This window comes from Oreochromis niloticus, linkage group LG8 (assembly GCF_001858045.2).
Source record: "Oreochromis niloticus isolate F11D_XX linkage group LG8, O_niloticus_UMD_NMBU, whole genome shotgun sequence".
NCBI classification, from domain to species: Eukaryota; Metazoa; Chordata; class Actinopteri; order Cichliformes; family Cichlidae; genus Oreochromis; species Oreochromis niloticus.
Genome location: NC_031973.2, coordinates 11,315,742 through 11,337,790, shown reverse-complemented (window position 1 = coordinate 11,337,790; position 22,049 = coordinate 11,315,742). Strand labels below are relative to the sequence as shown.

Here is a 22,049-nt window from a genome sequence, read left to right as displayed (position 1 = left end):
ATTAATTCAGCCCCAGACACGGGACAGCAAGGATATCTTTAAAAGGATAACACTCACAGACAAAAATCTCTACATTTAAATGCAACGCACTACCTACATGCAGCAGCTTGTTGAACTAATCCCTTGACAAATGCAAAAACACATAATTGTATGATCCTCATTTGAAATAACACCAGAAATCATTTATTTCCATGTTTTAAGAAAGAAAAATCCCTTGGAGACATATAAATAAGGCAACAGTATTCAAAGTTATTTTCATGTCTTGGAAGAGTTTGGGGATTTTCGGTATATGAATGTGCTGCAGGAGTTTCATCCCATTCTCCAGTTTCTAAAGTGCCTCCCATGTGAATTGCAACGACACAGGTTTTTGTATTTCTCTGGGGCTGCTGCAGCTTCATCAGCATGACTGATCTCATTTATCATAGTCGCATTCAAAGAGGCCCGAGGTGTAGGGAAGGGAGTTTCAACGGCAGTACCATCAGTGCAAAAGCACAGATCAGTGAGCTGCTGGGGACCATATGAATGCATGAATAACAGTTTGTATTTAGGATTTTGCTGCATGTGAAATTCCAGGATGGAGGAGGTGTACGGTGCCTCATAATGGGATAAACAAACAGATCAAATGGCTGCACTGCACTGCATCATCTTATGTACTGAATTCAATATTCCTGTGTCAATATTTTATGCTAAGATCTGCAGAATAAAAGCTGATTTTATTCAAACAAAAATACCTTGGCTATATGTAAGTTATTTCTCTTGACTGTTAATATTACAATATAGTATTTTAATAAATAATATTTTCTAATTTTCTTTAAGTTTGCATTTTTAATATGAAGCTCGTGTTTATAATAATCACTAAAATGTTGCCTAATCCTGTTAAATCACAGAAATCTCTTTAATCTTACAAGAAAAAAACAAAATATTAGCTCAAAAAACAAGCAGAGGTATGAGCAGACAGAGAAGCTCCTTCTATAGCTGTGTGAGTAGACTCATCAACCCATGATAACCCTCTATGTAGCTCCACTTACCGCGACATTTTGTTCCTTTGCTTGTAATTGATTTCTACTTTAATTTATTAATATAGCCTATAGAGCGCCTGCAGCACAATGCTAGTTATCTGGGGCCCACCAGGAGCCTAATCTCTTAAGATGAGCTGAATTAATAAGCGTCTTCAAGTAACATATTGATTACAGAATCAATGCCTGTTTCTTTGCATCATGCTCAAATCATCATTATAAAATATAACAGCATTATGGCACCTCGTTCAATCGTTTTACTTCAGCGCGCATTTCAAAAGGCTCTCTTTTGATTGATAGTGTGTAAGTCTTTCATAATGAGAGGGCATTCGAAAATATGATGTCTCGATAGTTGTTTTCCACCACCTCCAGGTTGTTATTGATAGGGGTTATCTGATTCCCTCAGCCCAAAACCCTATTGTAGTGGAAGAGTTGCTCTTAACTTTTAAGGGTTTTTAATAAAGAGAAAGTTTCCCGGCTTCCAGGTCACTTCTTTCGTTCTTTCTTTCATGCCTACAGGCAGATGTGGATTTCTACAAGTATGATTTACAGGAATTGAGAGTTTCGTACAAATATAGAATTATCAAATCATCCAGTCGTGCCAATAGGGACTAGTACTGTATATCTACACCTCGATCATCAATCTAAGTTGAGAGAATAATGTTGTATCCCTTCCAGGCACATACTGTGCCAAAAAGAAACAATCCGAGGATACAAAATTTATGTCTTTTTTTTCAATACAATTACGTCAAAAGAAAGATGCTTTCAATCTATAAGTTTACCCAGAAACCAGCTCTTCCACTATGAGCAAAATTCTATTTTTATACACTCATAATACCACAAATCTTTTTAGAGGTTTTCTTAAGATTACATGTGACATAAGAAGTCACTTCACAGTACGCACAAGCCTGTTTTAATGTTTCTTTGCACATTTGCCATTTGAAAGCATTTTTCTACACAGTGCACTTCAGCACATCAAATATCATTTTGAGCAGCTCAGCAAAACATTTATTAGCTTCATCTACATTATACATACTGTATCTGTGAGCGAAACAACATGTCCGTTTAATGAATAAGTATCCAATAAACAAATTATCACTCATTCTCTGAATATCTTAATAATAGGAAGTCCTTTAGGATTGTTTTTGTGCCAGAATGCATTCAGCACTGCTCCGAAAAAGAGAAAAGGAATGAAAGAGCAGCTGTTACATGTATAAATAACACACCTCGGTGAAAATTAGCCAACAAAATTCAAAATTGTTGTTGTCTTCTAGAAATTAGACAGTCATCATTGCAGCTTGACAATATGTGAACATAAAATTAAATCAGTAGATCACATATGCAAACTTTAGCAAGCTCTATCGCATCTCTGCTGCAACACTCTCAGCGGGTTAGTTTGAGTGCAGTGGGATGAACATTGCAGATATCAAACCAATGCTGATCCACCTCCTTATGTGGCAGCAGGCCATTTCGTGGCAGAAAGGGCCGTCGCCAGCGATCACGACTGCCCACTACTTGCCAGAAGCGTATGCCCTTGAGAAGAAAGATGGCATTGTGAGTGTAGGAGAAGTAGGCAGCGTCAATGTTGCCATCTGGATGGTCTGTGTTCACCACAGGAGGGAAAACATCTCTGATGTTTTTTGGGAACCCTCTTGCCAAGTTGTTGGCTTCCACGCTGAATGCATACACCTGTTCAAAGAGATAATTGCTCTTTTTTTTTGTTATGCAGAAATCAATTCAATTATACAATGCAAACAATTCACAGAGGAACTTTAGTGCATTTGTTTGCTTGAAGACATTCCCTCATAATCCTAAGAAACAATTAATTAGCTTGGGTTTTCTCCAGGACTTTGCTTTTTATATCTGCATGTTCTACTAATCGGCATTGCTAGATTGCAAATCACAGATGGAAACAGTTTGATTAATGACCGTTAAGTCTAAGCCACGTTTTAAGTTTAAATATGTATAATGGTCGGTGTGTTTTAATATCGAACCACATCATTCCAGCTTGTCATTTAAGCACTTCATGAATATTTCCTAATTTACTTTCTTACTGAACCTCATGTCTTTGCTCTTATATCAGTGTAATAATATCTGACAGCTGGGTAATATTGCACTTACAAGATTGTTTTTAAAGAAGTAGATGTGGGAGTCCCTCCTGTCATAAAAGGCTGTGTCAATAGGACTTGGCACCCCTGGGAATCCTTCAGAGATTAACTTCGGATACTGGTGACCTTCAGAGTCTTGTCCAAACACCTGGTCGTTCTCACTATCATACCTCCAGAACTGAGTACCTGTAGATAAATAAGTTAATTACATTTTCACAAAGTATCAATTTGTTCACTAACTCCTTTCAAACAGTATAACTCTCCACTTAGTGTACCTCTGAAGAAATATACAGCATCTCTTTTCCTGGACCAGACATGGACATGTGCATCCACTCCATCCATGGGGATCCCATGCCAGCCAGTTTGCAGCGGAACTGGATCACCATAACGTGTTCTATTATTTCTGTTCTCATACAGCCAGTACCACCCATCTCTCATGAAATAGGTGTTAAAGCGGATCACCACCTCCCCATAGGGTGTCTTCTCCTTTCTGATCCAATCAAACACCGTGTTGAACCGGCCTTTACAGCCTCCTGGTGTCAAATGCAAGCACAACAGGGGAAAAAAATTTGCATTAGTCAATTAGGGCAAAAATACAGCAAAATGCATTTCTCCAAGAGTGTATAAGTAACCACTAGATGGTGCTGTAACCATGTACCATAGAGTTGCTGTATAGCTTTTCTGTCCATCCAGTCCATTTCAAAGGTGGACTCCTGGGGTAGATAGCTGGGCTGCATTATGGATCCGGGTCTATATATGTGGGGTAGACCCAAAACATGGCCAATCTCATGAACTGCTACCTAAACAGGTTTAATATATTTAAGGCGTTGTTAGAGCAATGCGTTGTTAATCACTGGAATTATATAAACCTGGCAGTTCCTTTGATCGTGCAGGAATATAATTACTTTGAGAAGGCTGATTCCACTGCCAACATTGGGAGTTGTGAAGTGCTCATCATCATCAAAGTGTATATCACCCAGGAACCAAGCATGGGCAAATTCTTGACCAGTGCCATCGAACTTCTGATTACATCCCAGATGCCTTCCTATGAAAGAATTTCACAACGATGCAGTATGTTATTTGGCACAAAAAGGAGGTACAGTGGAAACATTAATGATCCTCTGCAGACATACATATAAATGACCCTCCCGAGGAAAATATTTCCAATCTAAGAAGACTGGTCGTGGTTTACATTTACCTTTAACATTGCTGGGAGTTTTTGTGTTTAATGAACCTCATTAACAGATGCTTTATTAGTCTTAAACATATATGTGGCCAAGGAGATAACATTCTTTAACTTTTTTATCCTGAAATGAGAAATTAACCTTCATAGACTAGTGATGTGAAGGGTCAAATCTAACCATTCCACATTTTATTCATAATAATAGTGGTTCACACATCCACCTAACAAGGGAAAGATCCCCAGTGTGATCTCAGGAGAAGACACAAATCCTTTTGGGGTTGTGTCAGGAAGGGCATCTGGCATAAAGCTCTGCCAAACCAAACATGCGGAGCTACCTGCTGTGGCCACTGTGAATAAAGGAGCAGCCAAAAGTAGCTTTCATGCTGCAGTGAAGCTCATAAATATTGACTAAAACCCACCTGTACCAAATCCCAGCCTGATGTCAACATCCTCCAATGGGGCATGTGTATCCTCCACAAATTCCAGTGGCGACACCTCACTCCACATCCTGAAAGCCAGTCTGAAGATGTACCTCTGGTCTTCAATAGTCAGCTGGCTGCTGTAGCCTTCTCCTATCAGCCTCCAGTTTAACACCTTCTTGAAAAAAAGCCATGTGGCCAGTTGGAGTCAAATCTCTCTTCCGCCTGCTTTTGGATATGAGACTTGCGAGATGTTCCTTCTTGCGTCTCACTGCTTCACTCTGATGCGCGTTCTCACTGAAATTCCCCATTTGGCTGCCCAGTCTGCTGTCGTGCGAGCTGTTTGGAGAAGTGATCTTTAAAAAGCTCTGTTGTATAATTCATGCTGGTGTCATTGGAAATGGCTGTGAGCACACCGTCTGCATCATTAAAATTTAATATGTCGTCTTCAGAGAAATTTGCAGTACCTAAAGAAGTGCCACTGATTATGTCACTTGCTGTGTTGTTCCTGTTGGTCTCAGTAAAACTGTCAGTGGTACTGTTTTCAAAATCAAAGTCACCACTGCTCTCAGGTTCTGTAGTGATGACAGGGCTGGTCAGAACAGTCTCTTTATCAGGGACTCCACACCTTGGTTTGTTCATTGCTAACTTGGTGGCCTCATCAAACACCCCTGTAACAGGCAGACCTGAAACCCTCTGAAACTCTTTAAGTGCTGAAATAAAGGCTTGGTTCTCATTTTGACGGTTATAGCCCTGCTGATCACCAGCTCGATGAGCAGCTCTCGAGTAAGACGCTGAGGTTCCCTCTTGGATTGTGGCTTGAAGATCGTCGAGGAAGTCACCGCTGAAAGAGGCATCTGAATCCTCAAACTGAACCTCCTCCCAGTTAACTGGCTTGATGAATCCATATCTAGAGAGAAATAACTAAAACAAGACACGGGTTACATTAGACAAATCCCCTGTCTGGTTAAATGGATGCTGAAGTTTGAGAAACACAGGTAGTCAAAAAAGAAGAAAAAACAATATACCTCAGCTGTGTACTTGTCTGTTATAGCCTGAGCTCGGTGAGAATTAAGGGTCTGCGTATCAGAATGATCCCGATTATGGAAAAGTTTCTCTGCATCAGTTGTGCTAATGTTGGTCAAAAAGAGCATAAATATCAGCTGGATTAAATTCAGCATCGTGGCCTTTAGCGGTTTACTCCTGGGTCTATATGCAAGATGAGATGATGACAAGTGAGGAGCAACGCTGCTTTATAAGCAAATCCTTAGCTTCTCCACACCCCTCCAGAGGTGTGACTCTACAGTAACCTGCTTTCTTCACCTCTGCGTGAAAAGTAAACTCATCTTTTACAATCTACGACTGCTCAATTTGACTCTTACTCTGTGGTTATGTTATACATGCTTCAGTGGTTTTAAATGGACTGCAGCTGATCCGTGGAAAGATGTTAAAACCTTCACATTCATGTGGACAGTAAAAGACAGGGATGACCCCTGCAAGCACTGTGTTGGACAGGAAATAAACACACAGAAACACACAAGCAATAACCACAGACAAAATCTTCAATATTATCAAAATGATTGGCTTTTATTTTCTCAGTCATTTTCTTACATCATATAAAGCAAATTATAATTTTATCTTAGACTTTCCTGGCTCTGGTGCTGCAAAAAATAACTTTTTCTCAGTGCAAAAATAGCAGAATCATATGTCCAACAACAATAAAGATGGGCAGTAAAGCAGTAAAACACACAAATAACAGTACGTATTTACATATATAATAACAACAAACACCAAAGATGAGGCAGGTGGATTTTAAAAGCTGGTCACTGCAGAGTTTTAGCTATCGCTATCGCCAGGTGTTCAGCTGTTGGCTTTTCTGCAGTGCAGCTGACACAAAGGCCTTCTGCTGCTATTGCATGTTGTGTAGTAGGCCCTATGGCTGCAAACTGGAAACAAAGACACTTACGTGAGTAAAGCTCTGTTAAGCACTTCAGATTCATGCATTATTTAAATCTATTTGTGTATGACTGTGAGGAAGATGTACCTTTATTTGAGTCAGCTGTTCAGCCGAGAGCCTCCGCACCACTTCAAGGCAAAACTTCACTCCTGATGGACTGAAGAAAGCTATGCTTGCTGGGATGCCCTATAAGCATACAAACAAATGAACAGCTGCTATACTGAAACAAATAAATAAATAAAAGCAATAAGAATGACACTTTACCTGCTCTGTGAAATAGTTCTTTAGATTTTTCTCCAGATCGGGATGTTCTGCTGTTTGATAGACAGTTAGTGTCTCTAGGGGCACTCCTGGAAACAAAGAAACAGATCCCAACAGTGATAAAGATAGTGCAATTATTATTTTATAATTAGAATAATCCCAATGGGAATTTTATCACCTTGAGTTTTAATTGTCAGGCACAACAGGGGGAATGCTTACCATTTTCCCTTAAAGCCGTGGGCAAGACTTCCCTTTTGATTGAGCCACAGGGGAAAAAAAGTGGTGGGATATTGGTGGCCTCTCCTATGACGGGAATTATACGTGAGATCATATGAGTAATAAGAGCAATCATAAAATTACTATTAAAATTAAACTGTGAGGAATGTGAGACTCCACAGTTACGCCGTACGTTCAATAATAAGTCGTGATAGGACCTCCGCTGTCCCGGTGTCCTCTCCCAAAGGGTTCAGACCTAGATTCTGTACTGTATGGGATAAAAATCATGAAAAGGAAAAAAAAATGATAAGCTATACAGTAATGTGGTAAATTCTTGAGCCACCCCACATTTCTTTATATTTTGCTAGAAAATGGGAAATAGGTGCAGCAAGGTTTTTAAAAGCAGAAAACACTAAACAAAAGACATTACGTTCTAGTCTTTTCTAAGTTGTCTGCTATGTGTAGACACAACAATTGTTCATTCCTTGACTTGGGTGCATTTTTTTTTTTTATACTTGATGCATTCATAGGCCAGTGTTAAGTGGCTTAACAACCAAACCGCATTCCTCTGAAAATGGCACAGTACAAAGCCTGGATTGAAAATAAGTGGAAAAACCAGCAAATGTCAGAAGACAAATTTGAAAGACCTTCTGAAAGCCTGGAGGAGTAACTCAAGAGCACTTTGAAAAATTACAAGGACGTCTGGGTCCTTGGAAGTAAAATACAAAGAAATGAGGGTGGCTCAATACTTTTGCACAGTCTGCTAAATACTGACATAAGAGCGTGGCAGAGAAAACACATTCATTCACTTCAACTAATTCAATAACTAAATTAGAAGCTCACTGAGAGACTCAAAATAAAAACCCACTGTGAAATGTTACTGAAAAGAAGAAGCTAAAGCACACATGTAGAAAGTGTTGCACCTGCTTGTTTTGTAAAGACACTGAACAATCACTAACGGCAAACTGTCACTTGTGTATAACAAATGGCTGAAGGTAGACAAAGCATTTCACACATCACTATGAGCACCAGGTGCCCGACACACTCTGGTGCAATTAGCACGAGTTTACAAGGAGCTCAAGACACAAAGGAGGATTTTGGGAGAAATTACCTTTGTCCATAGATGTGACTCACCTAATGAAGCAGTGGCCTTCCCAACCACATAGATGGACTTGGTGTTCCACTTGTCTTTCGCTGCTTTGTCCCATTCTCAATAGCACAACATACACTGGGCATTACAGAAATGTACTACAGAAACTTGACTTGTTTTTTTAAGGTTTTTACCAAAAAAAGTCATTTCTATCAATGATATACAGCAGCTTCGAGAAAAGTAATGTTTATCACCTTCCCTTCTTTCATCCGCTTCCAAACACATCCTTACAGCCTCCACTGCTCTTGGACTGGTAAATATGAGCCCACCATATTTCTCTGGTTGGAAAAGCTGGAATAAGCAAAATACATGAATCCACTGAATATGCAAACTGTTAAAATGAACGGATTAATGAATGGACAATGGAACAACAATTTACCTTATCTGACAAAGTGTTTAATGATACAAACTTAAAAGACAGCACCGGAAGTAGGGTTCCTTTATGTCCGCGTGATTCCAGCTCCTTCGAAGTGAAAATAATAACGGTTATACTGACAAATTTTAAGAAACTGGTTTAAGTTAGTTGATTTAACTGTAAAGGGCGTGTACCTTAATATAGGGATCAGATCCAGACTCTCCATCTTTTGGTTCTTTAAGCAGCAATACACGCATCTTGAAACACTGGATTATTAAAATAACAAAGATGGTTAATTCCGAACAAACCAAGGTAAAATAGGTTTACTAAGGTCTGCAATAATGTCAAAGTCAGAGGCTTAAGCTACAAAAACACTGAGGACATTGGGTGTGAATGCATTTTAAGCAACGTTACACCCTAAAACGGTCACATGCTGATAAGACTGTTGTTGAGTCACGATCATAAGACTGTGCATGAACAGCGAATAAATTAAGCGAATGGGCCATTTTAGTTAAAAGTGTATGTGAAGTGTCTTCTTCCGTAAGAGTGTTCTTGTTTACCCTAGCAAGACACGGTGCATGACAGACTATCTACGGTAGCAATTAACAGAACCTGTCTGTGATAATGTGTGATAGAAGCGAATATTTTATCCGCGTATAGCTACAGTGACACGAAGTACAAACGGTGAAAAAGACGAAATATTAGGCAAAATTTATGTACCTGGAGTGTTCATTCAGACTTTCATCATCCACGGTCGAGGAGGGGAGACAGAACACTGTCTAATTGACTAACCTTGTAAAATAATCGTATTACAAGTAGTATTACAAGAATGTGTTTATTTAATTTAAAAATATAGTTTCAATAATTTAAATTAATATCTACTACATGTGACAAAGGGTTCGGGGGCATGTGAATTTATTTTCGTCCCCGTTTTATAGAATGGTTTATTCCATTTCACCAACGGGCAACAAGCCGACATTGAAGCTCTGAATGTGGATTTAATAAGCGGCAAGCCGTGTATATGTGGAGCCATAATGGCGGCTTCAGGGTTTCAGTTTCGTAGCTGACAGTTGCTAGTCTTTGCCCCGCCCACTTAGTAGACACGTGTGTTTTAAGTTTGCAGCATGGCTTCATTGGCTAAGAAAAGGGCAGTAGGTTTTGGTGAAAAACCCGAGGAAAGTGACAACAGCTCCGATGAGAATCCAGAGGAGGAAGACGATTCCGGAGAAGAGGACAGTGAGGCGTCAGATGAGGAAATTAATGAGGTAAAAGAACAAACACGTCTTAGAAGGGAGGCATGGCCTTGCTAACTAGTTAGCTAAGTCAGCAGTAGGGCTAATGTGAACAGAAAGGCTCATGAAAATATTTTTTTGGTTAATCATGTGAGAAAATAAATAACTAATATACTAGAATATGTTATTTCGAAGATACTGTACTTGAATACGCTGTAATAAGTTAACCCTGTGAAACTAATATCGGAAAGTTTCGCACAACTAATCAGAGTATGGGTTACAATAAAACTTGCAATTACGACTTCTACGCTTTCAGGAGGTCGTTGTAGACTTTGAAGCTCACACCATCTCAGACAATGACTTCAACGGCATAAAGAAGCTGCTGCAGCAGGTTTGGGTTTAGTATTGTTATTTCACGTTTCAAATACTGTGTGTAAGCAGGTGTCACTGACGTCATTTCTGTTATGTTTGGATACAGCTTTTCTTAAAAGCTCATGTGGATACATCAGAGATGACACACATCATCATCCAACAAAATCATGTTGGAAGTGTCATCAAGGTGAGAGATGTCATGATAATTTGGGCTTTCAGTGATTTCTTTGAACTTCATCTTAATGCAAACAATGCATACTGCACACATCTTAATGACTTAAAAAACAGCATTTGGGAGTACATGTTTGAATTTCTTTTGGCGTTTTATTAATCCAAATGGGATCAAAAGCAAACACGAGGAACCAAAAGGCTCAAATATATACATACATTTATTTAAATATTTTGATTAGTGGTGCTGAAGGTTATACAGTGTCTTGACTTGATGAGGCCAAGGCCTATTTATCTTATTTGTAATCATTATTTACTACAACTGGTAGTTTATCTTTAACAGCAATACTCAGCAGTTATTCGAATGTGGGACAACTTTGCCAAGATCTGGACAAAGACCTAAACTGTCACCCTCAGATGAGTTGTTTTGAGAGTTGGTTTGGATGTTCAGGAACAACTCAGAAACCACCAAAGTTCAAGCTGTGAACTGGAAACTGCTGGAACACCAGCAATAATTCACTGTCCACAGAGAATCCTTTGAACCTAAGAACACTATACTTTCAAACATGGTGGTGGTAGCATGATGCTCTGGAGCTGCTTTGCTGCTAACAGCATTGCTACATTGTACAAAGTGGATGGCAACATTAGGCTGGAATAAATTCAAATGTGTGCACCCAAGTGTTTTCTTTTTTAAAAGATGTATGTTGTGCAATCATTCCACCAGGAAAAGGAACGGACAAAAAAAATCATTTAAAACCCAAGATTGACATTCATGCTCATTCACATTCATTTCTGAGCAGCTGTTTATTTACTCGTCTCTCCACTATGCTCCAGCAAGCTGAGGCGCCCGAAGACAGCGACGATGACGACGACCCAGATGAAGTGTTTGGCTTCATCACCATGCTAAACCTCACAGAGAGAAAGGTCAGATGACTAGCAAACTAAAACTAATTAGTCTTGAATGGGCTGGAATATGTCAGTGTTTTGTTTTTTTTAATATAAATTTTCATACTCACGTCTTGTACTGTTCATAGGGTGTACAATGTGTGGAGGAGGTGAAGGAGCTGATTGTGGATCAGTGTGAGAAGAATGCTTCTCATATTGTGACAGAACAGCTGGAGAAGATCTTTAATGATAACAGCAAGCCTGTGGGGCTGCTGCTAAGTGAGCGCTTCATCAATGTGCCTCCACAGATTGCCCTTCCACTGCACAAACAGCTCCAGTAAGTTCTGCTTTACCTTCTTATTCCATCTTTAGTGTTTTGTTATTGTTGTGAGAGCAGGTAGAACATGGTCAGGATGGTGTTTGAAAACACTGAAATAAGACGGAACAAGTGCAATACTTTGCAAATCTTATAAATCAGCATTTTATTCACAGTAGAATGTATGAAAGATATCAAATATTTAAACTGAGACCTTTTAGTATTGCATGAAATATATTAGCAGCAACACATCTTAAAAATGTTGGGACAGGGCCATGTTTACAATAGTGTAGGATCCCCTCTTAACAAGTGTTGAACATCTGGGAACTGATATTTACCAGTTAACCTAATTGGCTACAAATTATTCCAGCTTTTTCTTTTTAATACCACTTACTTTTCCACCTTTCTGTTGCTCTTATCCCAACTTTTTAATACATGCTGCTGTCATCAAATTCAAAATGAGCTAATATTTTATGAAACATTTGATGTTTTGTGTTCTATTAATAAAAATTGTTGGTGAGATTTGGAAACTATTCCATTCTGTTTTATTTATTTTTTTAATAGAAACTAGAAAAACATCCATGTGTGTGGTTAAAAGATTTTCATGTTACGGTCCTTTAGGGAAGAAATCGCTGACGCTCAGAGGACAAATAAGCCCAGTGGGAGGTGCCACTACTGCCTGATTATCAGCAAGACCTGTAGAGAAGAGACCAAGAGCATCCCAGCCACAGGAGGAGCTCCCAAAGAGGAATACATGTTTGTTAATGCAGAGGAGGAATTCTTTTATGAGGTAAAGTCGGAAAGAAATCTGCACAAAGTTCAAGGTTTTAACTAAATATTTATTATACACGGGGCTACTTACTTAACAGTATCTGGGTAAAAATACAGCAGTTCGTTAGCTCATGTCAAACTTCAGATAAATATTCATTTAAACAGCCATCTGATAAGCTATTCAATATATTTATACTCTGATTTCAAGCCTGGTCCGTGTTTTCCTTACAGCAAGCCATCTTGAAGTTCCACTACACAGTCCAAGAAGAGGCAGACTCCTGTTTAAGTGGGAGGTGGTCATTTACGGACGTGCCCATGAAGCCTTTCAGGACTGTGATGCTGATACCCACAGACAGAATGCCAGCCATCATGGAGAAACTCAAAGAATATCTATCAGTGTGACCTTCACAATAAACCAAGACACCTATGGACACAGTGACAGCTTTCAGGCTTCTGAAAATCATTCAATATATTCTTCAATTTTTGTACAGTTTGTTTTAGGAATGCACGTATTCATATTTAGAACATGTAGGGCGATGGTTTACCCAGTTTTAGAAATTTTAAAGACAGTTTGTACAAATTGTAAAGACATAGGGAATAATCACATACTTGAATACTGGAAGAAACTTCATGCAACTGCATATCAGAGGTGTTAGGAACACTTCAAAATCCTTGGTTTTTAACATTCAGCTGCACATTTCATCCCCAGACTTTCCTTGATGTCACATGTTTTAATAAATGTCCTGAATTGTCAACATAAACAGGGAACATTCTTAGATAAATGGGCAAAGCAGTTATTCTGAGCAAGTTGTTTCATACGTATTTTAGCTTTAAAATCAGATCCTTGGATATACAAAAGAATGTGAAGGTATACTGGCATTTATGACAACTATGCATAATAGGGAAGTACATAGGAGACAAATTACTTTTCGCTTGAACATTTTTTTTTTTGCTTGTTAAGTATATCAAATGACAGTGTGCATCTGCATCATGTACGGATAAAGTCCACACCTAAGCAGTGTTGCAGAAACCCCCTCACTCATATTGTTTTTAGATCACAACTATTAAACTGCAAACTTTTCTATATTTACAGCACAGACATCTTTGCCTTCTCAGCACTGTAAGAACATTGGGTAATACACATGAGTAATTTAATGTAACAAATTAAGCTTTACTGTATTAATTATACAAATGTCTTACAAGCATTGATGCATTTGCAGTCTAAATTTGTGATTTTCAGTTTACTGAATCATACATCTGTCATACGTCTGTGTCACTGCTGCACAGCCACCGTTTACGTCACCACTTATTGTTGCAGCTTGCTGTTTCTTCTCTTTGTGGTTTTTGGATCCCTCTGGGCCCAACATGTCTTGCAGTATATCTTTGCTTTCGCTAGGGGGCAGATTGTAGAAGAAGTACAGTGGTGCAATTTCAATGAACCTAAAAGAGAAATTTGAAAACCAATATTAAATATAAAACATTTGTGTCAACACAAGATATTGTGTAGATAAAGAGATTAAAAATATTCAAATTAAAATGAGATCAAATGGCTCATGCTTACTGCAGTAATAAACATGTTTGTTCTACCACTGCACTACAAGAGAATTAATCCATGAGACCTCAGTTCTGATCTGTACACAACTGTTCTGATGGGGATTTGGGGAAAAAAAGGAATCGACTTACACTTGCGGGGAAATTTCCGAGACTATTCTCATGCAGTTTTCTGAAAGGATGTACTCATTGAAAACAACCCACTCAGGCAGTCCCAGCTTGTGCGACTGAGCCCCGTAGCAGGAGTGTGGGTGCACCTGGGCCATGTGCTTGTGTGCAAGAATGAAGTAGTTGCCTGATCCGTCCACATCTCGAGCAATCTGGGAAAAGAACAGACCTCGTAAACTTGAACACAATTGAATTGCTGGAGGCAAATTCATTAATACTGACATTTTGTTTTTCTGTACCTGCATGAAGAATCCAGCCAGCAGAGCTCTTTTGATGTTGTGAGTGTTAGTCTTGGTTCCAAAGGAGGGTTCAGAAATTGGGAGCTCAATTCTGTTCAGTGTGTCAGTCAACTCTGATCTAATGGAATCAGCTGTCCTCAAGGCAGAATGATTTAGAAAATAGTCCTGGCACCACTTTTCAGTAGTCAAGTCTGGGAGAAAACATCATGCACAGTGAGAGAAGCGCTGTGGTCAGCAGTATTTACGTGAAGTTTCTATCACAGTAAAAACAGTTTAATTCCTAATGCCTTTTAAACAGATCAGATGGAGTGGGGAAAATGACAATGTGGAGGTAATTAATTCAAGAGTACCGTAATATGATTTACTAAAATTTCAAGCAGTTTGCCTCTCAGAATCTAAAGAGTTGAAATGTTCATTTAGCCAAGTGTTCTTTTAACTGTTTTTTGCGTCAATTTTTAGAATAGAATAGTTTATTCGTATCCATCTGGTTATAATTCTTCGTGAAACTGAAATGTAACATCTGTCCCATAGTATAACACAGGCTTTGAATCTAGTTTTAATTTACCACAGTAGAGAACAAAGATCAAGTCACCAGTCATTTCATTAGGTACACCTGTTTCACCACCTGCTCATTGATGCAAATACCTTAATTTATCAAATCACATGGCAACAGCACGATGCATTTAGGCACTTAGGCATTGTCAAGTTGACCTAGCTGAAGTTTGAAGTGAGCATCAGAATGGGGAAGAAAGTGACTTTGAATGTAGTATGGTTGTTATACCTGAATATCTCAGAAAATGCTGATTTTGCCAAAACTGGGATTTTTCCACACAACAATTTCTAGGGTTTACAAAGAATGGCCAAAAAAAAGTAATAACAAGTGAGGGGCACACTGTTTCAACCTGATACAAAAGCAACAGTAACTCATATACGCACTTGATTCAACCAAGGTATGCAGAAGATCATCTCTGAATGCACAAATGTTGAACTTTGAAGCAGCAGAAGACCACACCAGATTGCTACAATTTGCACAGGCTCAACAAAATTGGACAATGGAAGACTAGGAATGTTGCCTGGTCTGTTAAGCTTTGGTTTCTGCTCTGACATTTGGATGCTGTAAACACCACGAATGCATTAATTCATCCTCCCCTGCATCAACAGTCCAGGCTGCTGGTCTAAGGGATATTTTCTTAGCACACTCTCCGCCCCTTATAACCAATCAAGCATCATTTAACTGCCACGGCCTACTTGAGTATTATTGCTCACCGTGTCTATCCCTTTATGGCCACACTGTACTGGCTCATTATCCTGGCTGCTTCCAGCAGGATAATGGTCAAATAAATAAAGCTGAAATCATCTTAAACCTGCTCCCTGAACATGACAGAGGAATGTTTCCAGCACCTTGTTGAATCAATGCTACAAAGAAATAAAGCACCAATGTATAAATAATGAAGTGGCTGATGAGAGTATATCTTATCTCTTGAAGAGAATAGGTTGGTTCTGTTCAATGACTGTCTTACATTGTTCCCTCTGGTTTTGTTTGTAGGCATTGTAGATGTTTATGAGGGTGAAGTGATCTCCTTCAGGGTGCTGGAACTTTCTGTGACACTGGACTGCTTCGTGGCTCATGGCAGCAGGCGGCTCCACAAAGCAGCTTGGTGCTAAAACACAACAACAAATAAGGTCGACTTCACTGAGAGAAACCACTCTCACCAAAGAGCATCAGAAACTGCAGATGAGCCAATACTACGCTGTCCACCTGGTGATTCTACAAACCAGTCAAAGGATCCTCACTTGGAACTAATCTTAAATTCTGGAGTGGAAAAATGTAAAACGTACGTACCTGACAACATGGCTGTGATTGTCAGCATCTCACTCACACAGTCAAACTCGCAGGATGCTAGCAGCGCTTTGGCCATCTGAGGTTCCAGAGGGATTTCAGACATTATGATGCCAATTTCAGACAAGTTGCCATCATCGTCTAAAGCTGCAAGGTAATCGAGCTCCTCCAGTGCCTGCATGAGACCCTCTGGATCTGCAACAACAAATGGAATATTTTAAAACTTATGCACATTTCACACATTTCATTGCTATATCTATTAAGGGGGATAAAATATCAACAGCAATTTGTGTCATCTGAATAATCAAAGATACAGTCATCACAAATCAAATGCCTTCAGCTTTTATTTCTTTCCTATAGAGAAAATATAATTTAGGCATAAAGCAAGTGCCTTTTGTCCCACATTTTCAAAAAAATATTACAGCACTTTTGGCATGGACTTCCTCTTCATTGTGCTCGTCTGGCACTGCAATACATGAGACATGTTGTGTAATCGTTAATGAGCTGGCCTCTTCTGTTCATGTTAGGGTGGGTCAGAGCACAGACAATGGTTAGTAGCTGGGCTGTCAGCTCAGCTAAATCATGGATGACTGGGCTCAAACAGCTACACAGAGCCCTTCCTGAGTCAAAAACCTCCCACATGCGAATCTTTGGCTTAGGTTGTGAGAGAGATGCTGTTAGTGGGAACCAGTAAAAACTAAAATAAAGAACAAAACTTCTTGTTGTCTTGCTTGTGTTCCAGTGGCAACTTGTCTAGTTTCCTCTGGGAAGATATTTTACCTGGTCTGTCGATGAAACTGCACTGTCCAAGGCCTGCTATCTCCATCCTTTTGAGGAAAAGAACTGTCGGTGTAATGTTGGACTCCAAGATCTGTGGGGAGTTCTCTGCAGAAGTTAGGCTTGCTTCTGGATACAGGCAGAAGCATTTACCTAGAGGAAAAATTCAGTAAAACTGTTGCACATAAATTTTGTGTTTGTTTATTTTGCTTTTTTTAAAATAATGCTGGGAAGTTTTTTCTTTGGCTTTCTTAAGTCCAAATATTAATTAATATTGTAATATGTCCAAATCTGCAAGTATGAAAATTATCCAAATGAATGAAAGGATGAAAAATTAACCAGTCTGCTTCAGTTGTTTCTGATTTTTGTTGTTTCTAACCCAAGAAGCATCACATTTAGTTACCAAAGATGGCAGCTTACATTTTTTCAAAGAAGAAACCTTTTAGATAACTACTTTAAGTATTGCCAAATGAGCAGATGACATGACATTATACCTGATGGTCCAGACAGCTGCTTGCGAATGTCTGCCTGGCATTGACTGATGGGTCGAAGAACCTCTGAGCTAGCTCTTACTCTCGGATTGTACACCTTTACATAAAAGTAAAAACAGTGCTAATTAATATCAGAGGAATCCTCATTTAAGATTGCTACATCATTTAGGAATTAACTTACCATTTTCTTCTGGACTCCTGTGTCAATGACAAATTTGACAGACTCTGTAACCCACCATGCATCCTCGCCTTGATGGGTACTGAGAAAAACCTTTCTGGACTTTGTGCAGCACGACTGCTCAGGCAGGACAGGAAGTAGCCCTCCCTGGCCTGAGCACAGGACTACAAGTACCATTTGTCCCAACTGTCCACCCAACCTGGTCCCTTCTCTTTGGAGGATGCTATAGGCACAGTGGACCTCCTGCAGGAGGTAATGGAAGAGAAATTTAAACCAGATCACAACAGGCATTAGCACAGTGAAAGAGCTGTTTGAAATATAAGAATCTTTTACCTCAGCTGAGCCTAAAAATACGAAAACATCTCCACCCTCTTTGGTCCGATGGATCTCCAGCACCAGTCTCAGTGCTGAGTAGAAGTAGTCTTTGTTGCTGTTGTTGCTGTGGACAACTTCAGCAGTGCATGAGGACTCTAGACTGATATGCAGGACACTGCCATAGTGTCTTAGAAGCTTGTCTGTCATGGGCGGCACAGTGAGAACCACCACCCTGAGCTCGGGCCTCTGCAGCAGGATGTCCTTGAGGAGGCCCAGCAGAATGTCTGTGCTAATCGTCCTTTCATGGGCCTGGTCAATGATTATGACCCCATAGTGCTCCAGAAAAGGGTCGGACATCATCTCTCTCAGCAACATATCATCAGTGCAGTACCTGATAAACCAAAGTGATCAGGAGGGTTAATAATAGAGGTATTATAAAACAGGAATAAGATAAGGTCAATTTCTCACCATTTTGGTTGAGCCTGTTAGTTAAAAGAGCACAGTTTTTTTCCTTTCCTCCCCATTTGGGAACAGCTGAAACCTTTTTAAGTTTTAAGTCTTAATTTTTTTGCAGAGAGCTGCTGATTTAAACATCTAGCAGCTGGAGTAATATTGTCTTTTATGTAAAGTGGATCTCTGGCTGACTGGTGAGACCAGTATTTACCCTCTTTTAGCTCCCTTTCATTTCTCCGTGTCATACTCCTAAATATTATCTGGCTCTTTAGCTGCTGAAACCTCCTCTGCGTTCACCAATTAGTTGCCAGCTGCTTCTGCTTTCAGAAATTAAAGGCTCACTTCAATTTACACCATGCTGTGAAAATGATGCACATATTCTATAAAATGAGTGAGAATAGGGGTCATTTGCACATGGCACTGTATGAAAAATAACACTCAGAGATGATCGTTTTTATTACTAACATTTACTTGATTAACACCATATCATGTGCAAAGCCCAGCACAAGTTTCAAAAGCAATAGATATTCACAAATGTCTTATCTGATTAAAAACACCAAAAAGTATTTAGTGTGCATTGATATATTAGATGCAGTACTGTCTTGAGCAAAAGTCTTGAGCCATCCTTCATTTCTCTCTATATATACACACATCTCTATATATACACATCTCATTTTACTAGGAAAATGGATTATAGGTTCAGTAATTTATTGAAAGATGTACAAGCATACATGGAAATACAACATATATATATATATATATATATAGTAAAAACAGAGTTTGTACAGTTCTAATGTGGTTGAAAGTCAATATTTGGTGCAACCACCTTCACTCTTCAACATATCCTGAACTCTCTCGGTCAAGCTTTCACATCATTTCTTTAAGTAGACTTCACAAACTGTTCTCCAGGCTTCTTGAAGGACAGTCAAAGCTCCTCCTTGGATGTTGGCTGCCATCTGACCCTTAGTATCGACTAAGGGTCAGACGCATCTTTCAGGCGTTATGTAAGTCTTTAAGAAGACCTGGCATATGTACATATCTTTAGGCCTACCACTTCCTCTTTTGTCCTCCACTTGTCCAGTTTCCTCAGATGTTCTTCAGAAGGACACACTGCTGTACACCACGTCAAGATGTGCCAAGTTTTTAGCTAATAACTGTTTTGGAGCCACCTTTTTGGTGCAAACAATACAGTTGTATGTCTATCAAACTGTTATCTTTAGCATTTTTTAAGAAATTGGAACAAATTATTATTATTTTATTTGTTTGTTTTTTTAATTTTTTTTTCCCATTAAATCAGGCTGCTAGTAACAATGCAACCAATGTCCAAAGAAAAACTTGGAGAACCATTTCTTAAGATGGTAAATGGACTGATTTGTAAATAGCGCTTTTCTGCTCTCCTGGAGTACTCAAAACGCTCTATGCAACATTCACCCACACCCATTCGCTTTCTATCATACAGATCATCATACACTCTGATGTATGTATCGGAGAGCAACTTGGGGTTAGTATCTTGGCCCAGGATACTTGGCATGCAGACTGGAGGACCCAGGATCGAACCATTAACCTTCTGATCAGTAGATGACCTGCTCTACCTCCTGAGCCACCGCAATCACTTTAAAAGTGGAAGTCTGTCTCCTTGGAAACTAAAAATAAAGAAAAAAGGGGTGGCCTTTTGCACAGTATTATATATATAACATATAATATTGCAATATTTGGGAGGCTTCTACTACTGAGTGTTTGACATTTGGGACAAAAAATGACTAATAGTTACTGCGCCATAACGAGAGTCGTTGAATATTAGGCTATACAGATATGCACATAATTTCCTGACTTTGAACTGGTCGACTTTATTTAGATCAAGTATGAGTCTTCACAGAGCTCTGTCCTTTGTCAGCAGTGAGCCTCTATCCATTAATAAGGAGGAAAGGAAAAATTTAAGAATGAAAGGGGCAGTTTGTGGATTATATTCAAATGATATTCCACCGCTGGCAGTGAAATAGACACAGTAAGAGCTCATTAACAAACCTCAAAACAGTGTCAGAGGAGCAGCAGGTCTCCAGAGGGATGGTGTAACCAACTTCATGGCCTATGTTGACATCCATTTCATCAGCGACACGCAAGGCCAGATCTACAGCCTGCTGTTTGTCGGTCTGAGTGCACACAACCATACCATGCTGATACTGGGCAGACAGACAGAACTCTGCACACCACTGAGGAATCTGAAAGAAGATCATTGATAAATGGTTTAAAAGTCTTTATAGTAAAATATGATTCAGAGCACCAGTACTAACCCAAATATTAAACAGGAGAATGTTTTCTACCACATCAGCTGTTTTTTCTCACTCACAAGTGTCCTTTTCAGATTATCCCAACAGCTTTTGTTTAAGCACACAGCAAAACAAACTGTGACAGGAGATATCCTATGCTATTATCGCTCATAATGCAAAACTGCTTTGGCAGCATGTGTCGGCTCCAGCGGATCAGGGCTTAGCAGCAGGAGGTCCCCTAACACCCCTGCTGGAGCCTTTGTGCAGACTGATGGTCAGGCAGGCAGGCAGGCAGGAGTTTAGACAGCTTCGCAGTGACACAACATCATGTGCTGAGCTGGGCAGCTTCTGTTCACACAAGCATGGCAACACTGAGTGGCAAACGGTAGCCCTAAATATATCAAATCACAGGGAGTATTGAATTAAGCATGCGTAATTTAAACAACGTAGGTTATGCTTTGGTAAACGCCCCATTATTAAGAAGCTCCACATTCACCCAGAACAACAAATTCTTATCCTGTGCGCAAGTCCAAGCTCATAAGTTGAATGTTTACACTGACTACACTCTTACCTGTGTACTCCTGCCAGTCTTTGCTGCCCCGGACACAATAACCAGCTGGTTGTTTGCCAGAGAATCCTCAAACTGACATCTGACCTTCCACACACTCAGAGTTTTCCTCTCCTTCAGTAACTTGTAGTAACGCGAGGAAAAGGGCAATCCATCGAACTGATTTAACTCCAGATCATCCCCAAATCCAAAAGTGTCTCCTGCGGGACTTTCTTCTCGGTCAGGGCAAACGTTCGGCTCTGCCAAATTATTTTCCTCCCACATGACATACGGCTTTATCAGGACTAGAGCACATTAAGTTTTTTTCTTCAACTCCAGCTACAGGTACATTCCTCTCAAATCGGAAACGCAGAAATACAGAGCGCCTACCTTTCCATCTGGCGTTTAAAAAAGATAAAAATCCCACGCTACGTTCGCGTATTTGGACGGAGTACAAGGTGAAAGCCTCCTTTTGCTAAGGCTTTTGTTTTTAATGTTTTATTTAAAGCTGTTCAAAGTTTGCAGCTGTCCACTTTGGAGCTTAGTACGCGCAATGTCCATCGGTGCGTAATTTCATCTCAGCGTGGTTTCACACGTGTTTTGATTTGCGTAGAGCTTCACATGCACCAATAAGCACGTCCAAGAGACTGTCATAATCGCCTGCATATTATCATGAAATCACGTGTAAAGCAGTGAGGACACTTATGGTGTCGTTGTTGCCACCGGTAACAATACCTCTAAAAATATCTTTTCATGTAACGTTGAAAGGTACAGGCTCATTAAAGTGTATTAGAATTTCAGCAGTAGTCAGCAG

General features: G+C 39.6%; 4 protein-coding genes across 6 annotated transcripts; 1 reads left to right on the top strand and 3 right to left on the bottom strand.

Annotated features, from left to right (window-relative positions):
* Nucleotides 1-1,823: 1,823 nt before the first annotated feature.
* mmp21 (matrix metallopeptidase 21) lies at nt 1,824-6,238 on the bottom strand. The gene is given in 9 exon segments (XM_025909723.1): nt 1,824-2,705; nt 3,138-3,310; nt 3,400-3,657; nt 3,783-3,924; nt 4,030-4,169; nt 4,727-4,913; nt 4,915-5,092; nt 5,094-5,650; nt 5,755-6,238. Coding segments are annotated over 9 exon segments (2,094 nt in total). The 5' UTR covers nt 5,908-6,238; the 3' UTR covers nt 1,824-2,399.
* Nucleotides 6,239-6,287: 49 nt separating this feature from the next.
* uros (uroporphyrinogen III synthase) lies at nt 6,288-9,521 on the bottom strand. Of its 2 annotated transcripts, none has more exons than XM_005471410.4 (10): nt 9,386-9,521; nt 8,860-8,931; nt 8,690-8,773; nt 8,505-8,601; nt 8,295-8,369; nt 7,354-7,428; nt 7,164-7,247; nt 6,948-7,033; nt 6,771-6,869; nt 6,288-6,672 (listed from the first exon to the last, which is right to left on the bottom strand). In XM_005471410.4, exons 2-10 carry the CDS (start codon nt 8,920-8,922, stop codon nt 6,550-6,552), a joined length of 786 nt encoding a protein of 261 aa, XP_005471467.1. In that variant the 5' UTR covers nt 8,923-8,931; nt 9,386-9,521; the 3' UTR covers nt 6,288-6,549. The 2 variants fall into 2 exon arrangements, with proteins under 2 accessions (XP_005471467.1, XP_003441824.1); XM_003441776.5 differs by lacking the exon at nt 9,386-9,521 and adding an exon at nt 9,226-9,375.
* A 137-nt stretch (nt 9,522-9,658) lies between these two features.
* bccip (BRCA2 and CDKN1A interacting protein) lies at nt 9,659-13,478 on the top strand. The gene is made up of 7 exons (XM_003441775.3): nt 9,659-9,930; nt 10,214-10,288; nt 10,376-10,456; nt 11,272-11,361; nt 11,472-11,659; nt 12,260-12,428; nt 12,641-13,478. Exons 1-7 carry the CDS (start codon nt 9,790-9,792, stop codon nt 12,809-12,811), a joined length of 915 nt encoding a protein of 304 aa, XP_003441823.1. The 5' UTR covers nt 9,659-9,789; the 3' UTR covers nt 12,812-13,478.
* dhx32a (DEAH (Asp-Glu-Ala-His) box polypeptide 32a) lies at nt 13,403-21,860 on the bottom strand. 2 transcript variants are annotated; one of them, XM_013269517.3, is made up of 11 exons: nt 21,626-21,860; nt 20,447-20,640; nt 17,987-18,359; nt 17,657-17,896; nt 17,479-17,572; nt 16,988-17,137; nt 16,211-16,402; nt 15,888-16,028; nt 14,368-14,558; nt 14,093-14,280; nt 13,403-13,849 (listed from the first exon to the last, which is right to left on the bottom strand). In XM_013269517.3, exons 2-11 carry the CDS (start codon nt 20,587-20,589, stop codon nt 13,651-13,653), a joined length of 1,911 nt encoding a protein of 636 aa, XP_013124971.1. In that variant the 5' UTR covers nt 20,590-20,640; nt 21,626-21,860; the 3' UTR covers nt 13,403-13,650. The 2 variants fall into 2 exon arrangements, with proteins under 2 accessions (XP_013124971.1, XP_013124970.1); XM_013269516.3 differs by having other exon boundaries at nt 21,260-21,858.
* Between the last annotated feature and the right edge of the window lie 189 nt (nt 21,861-22,049).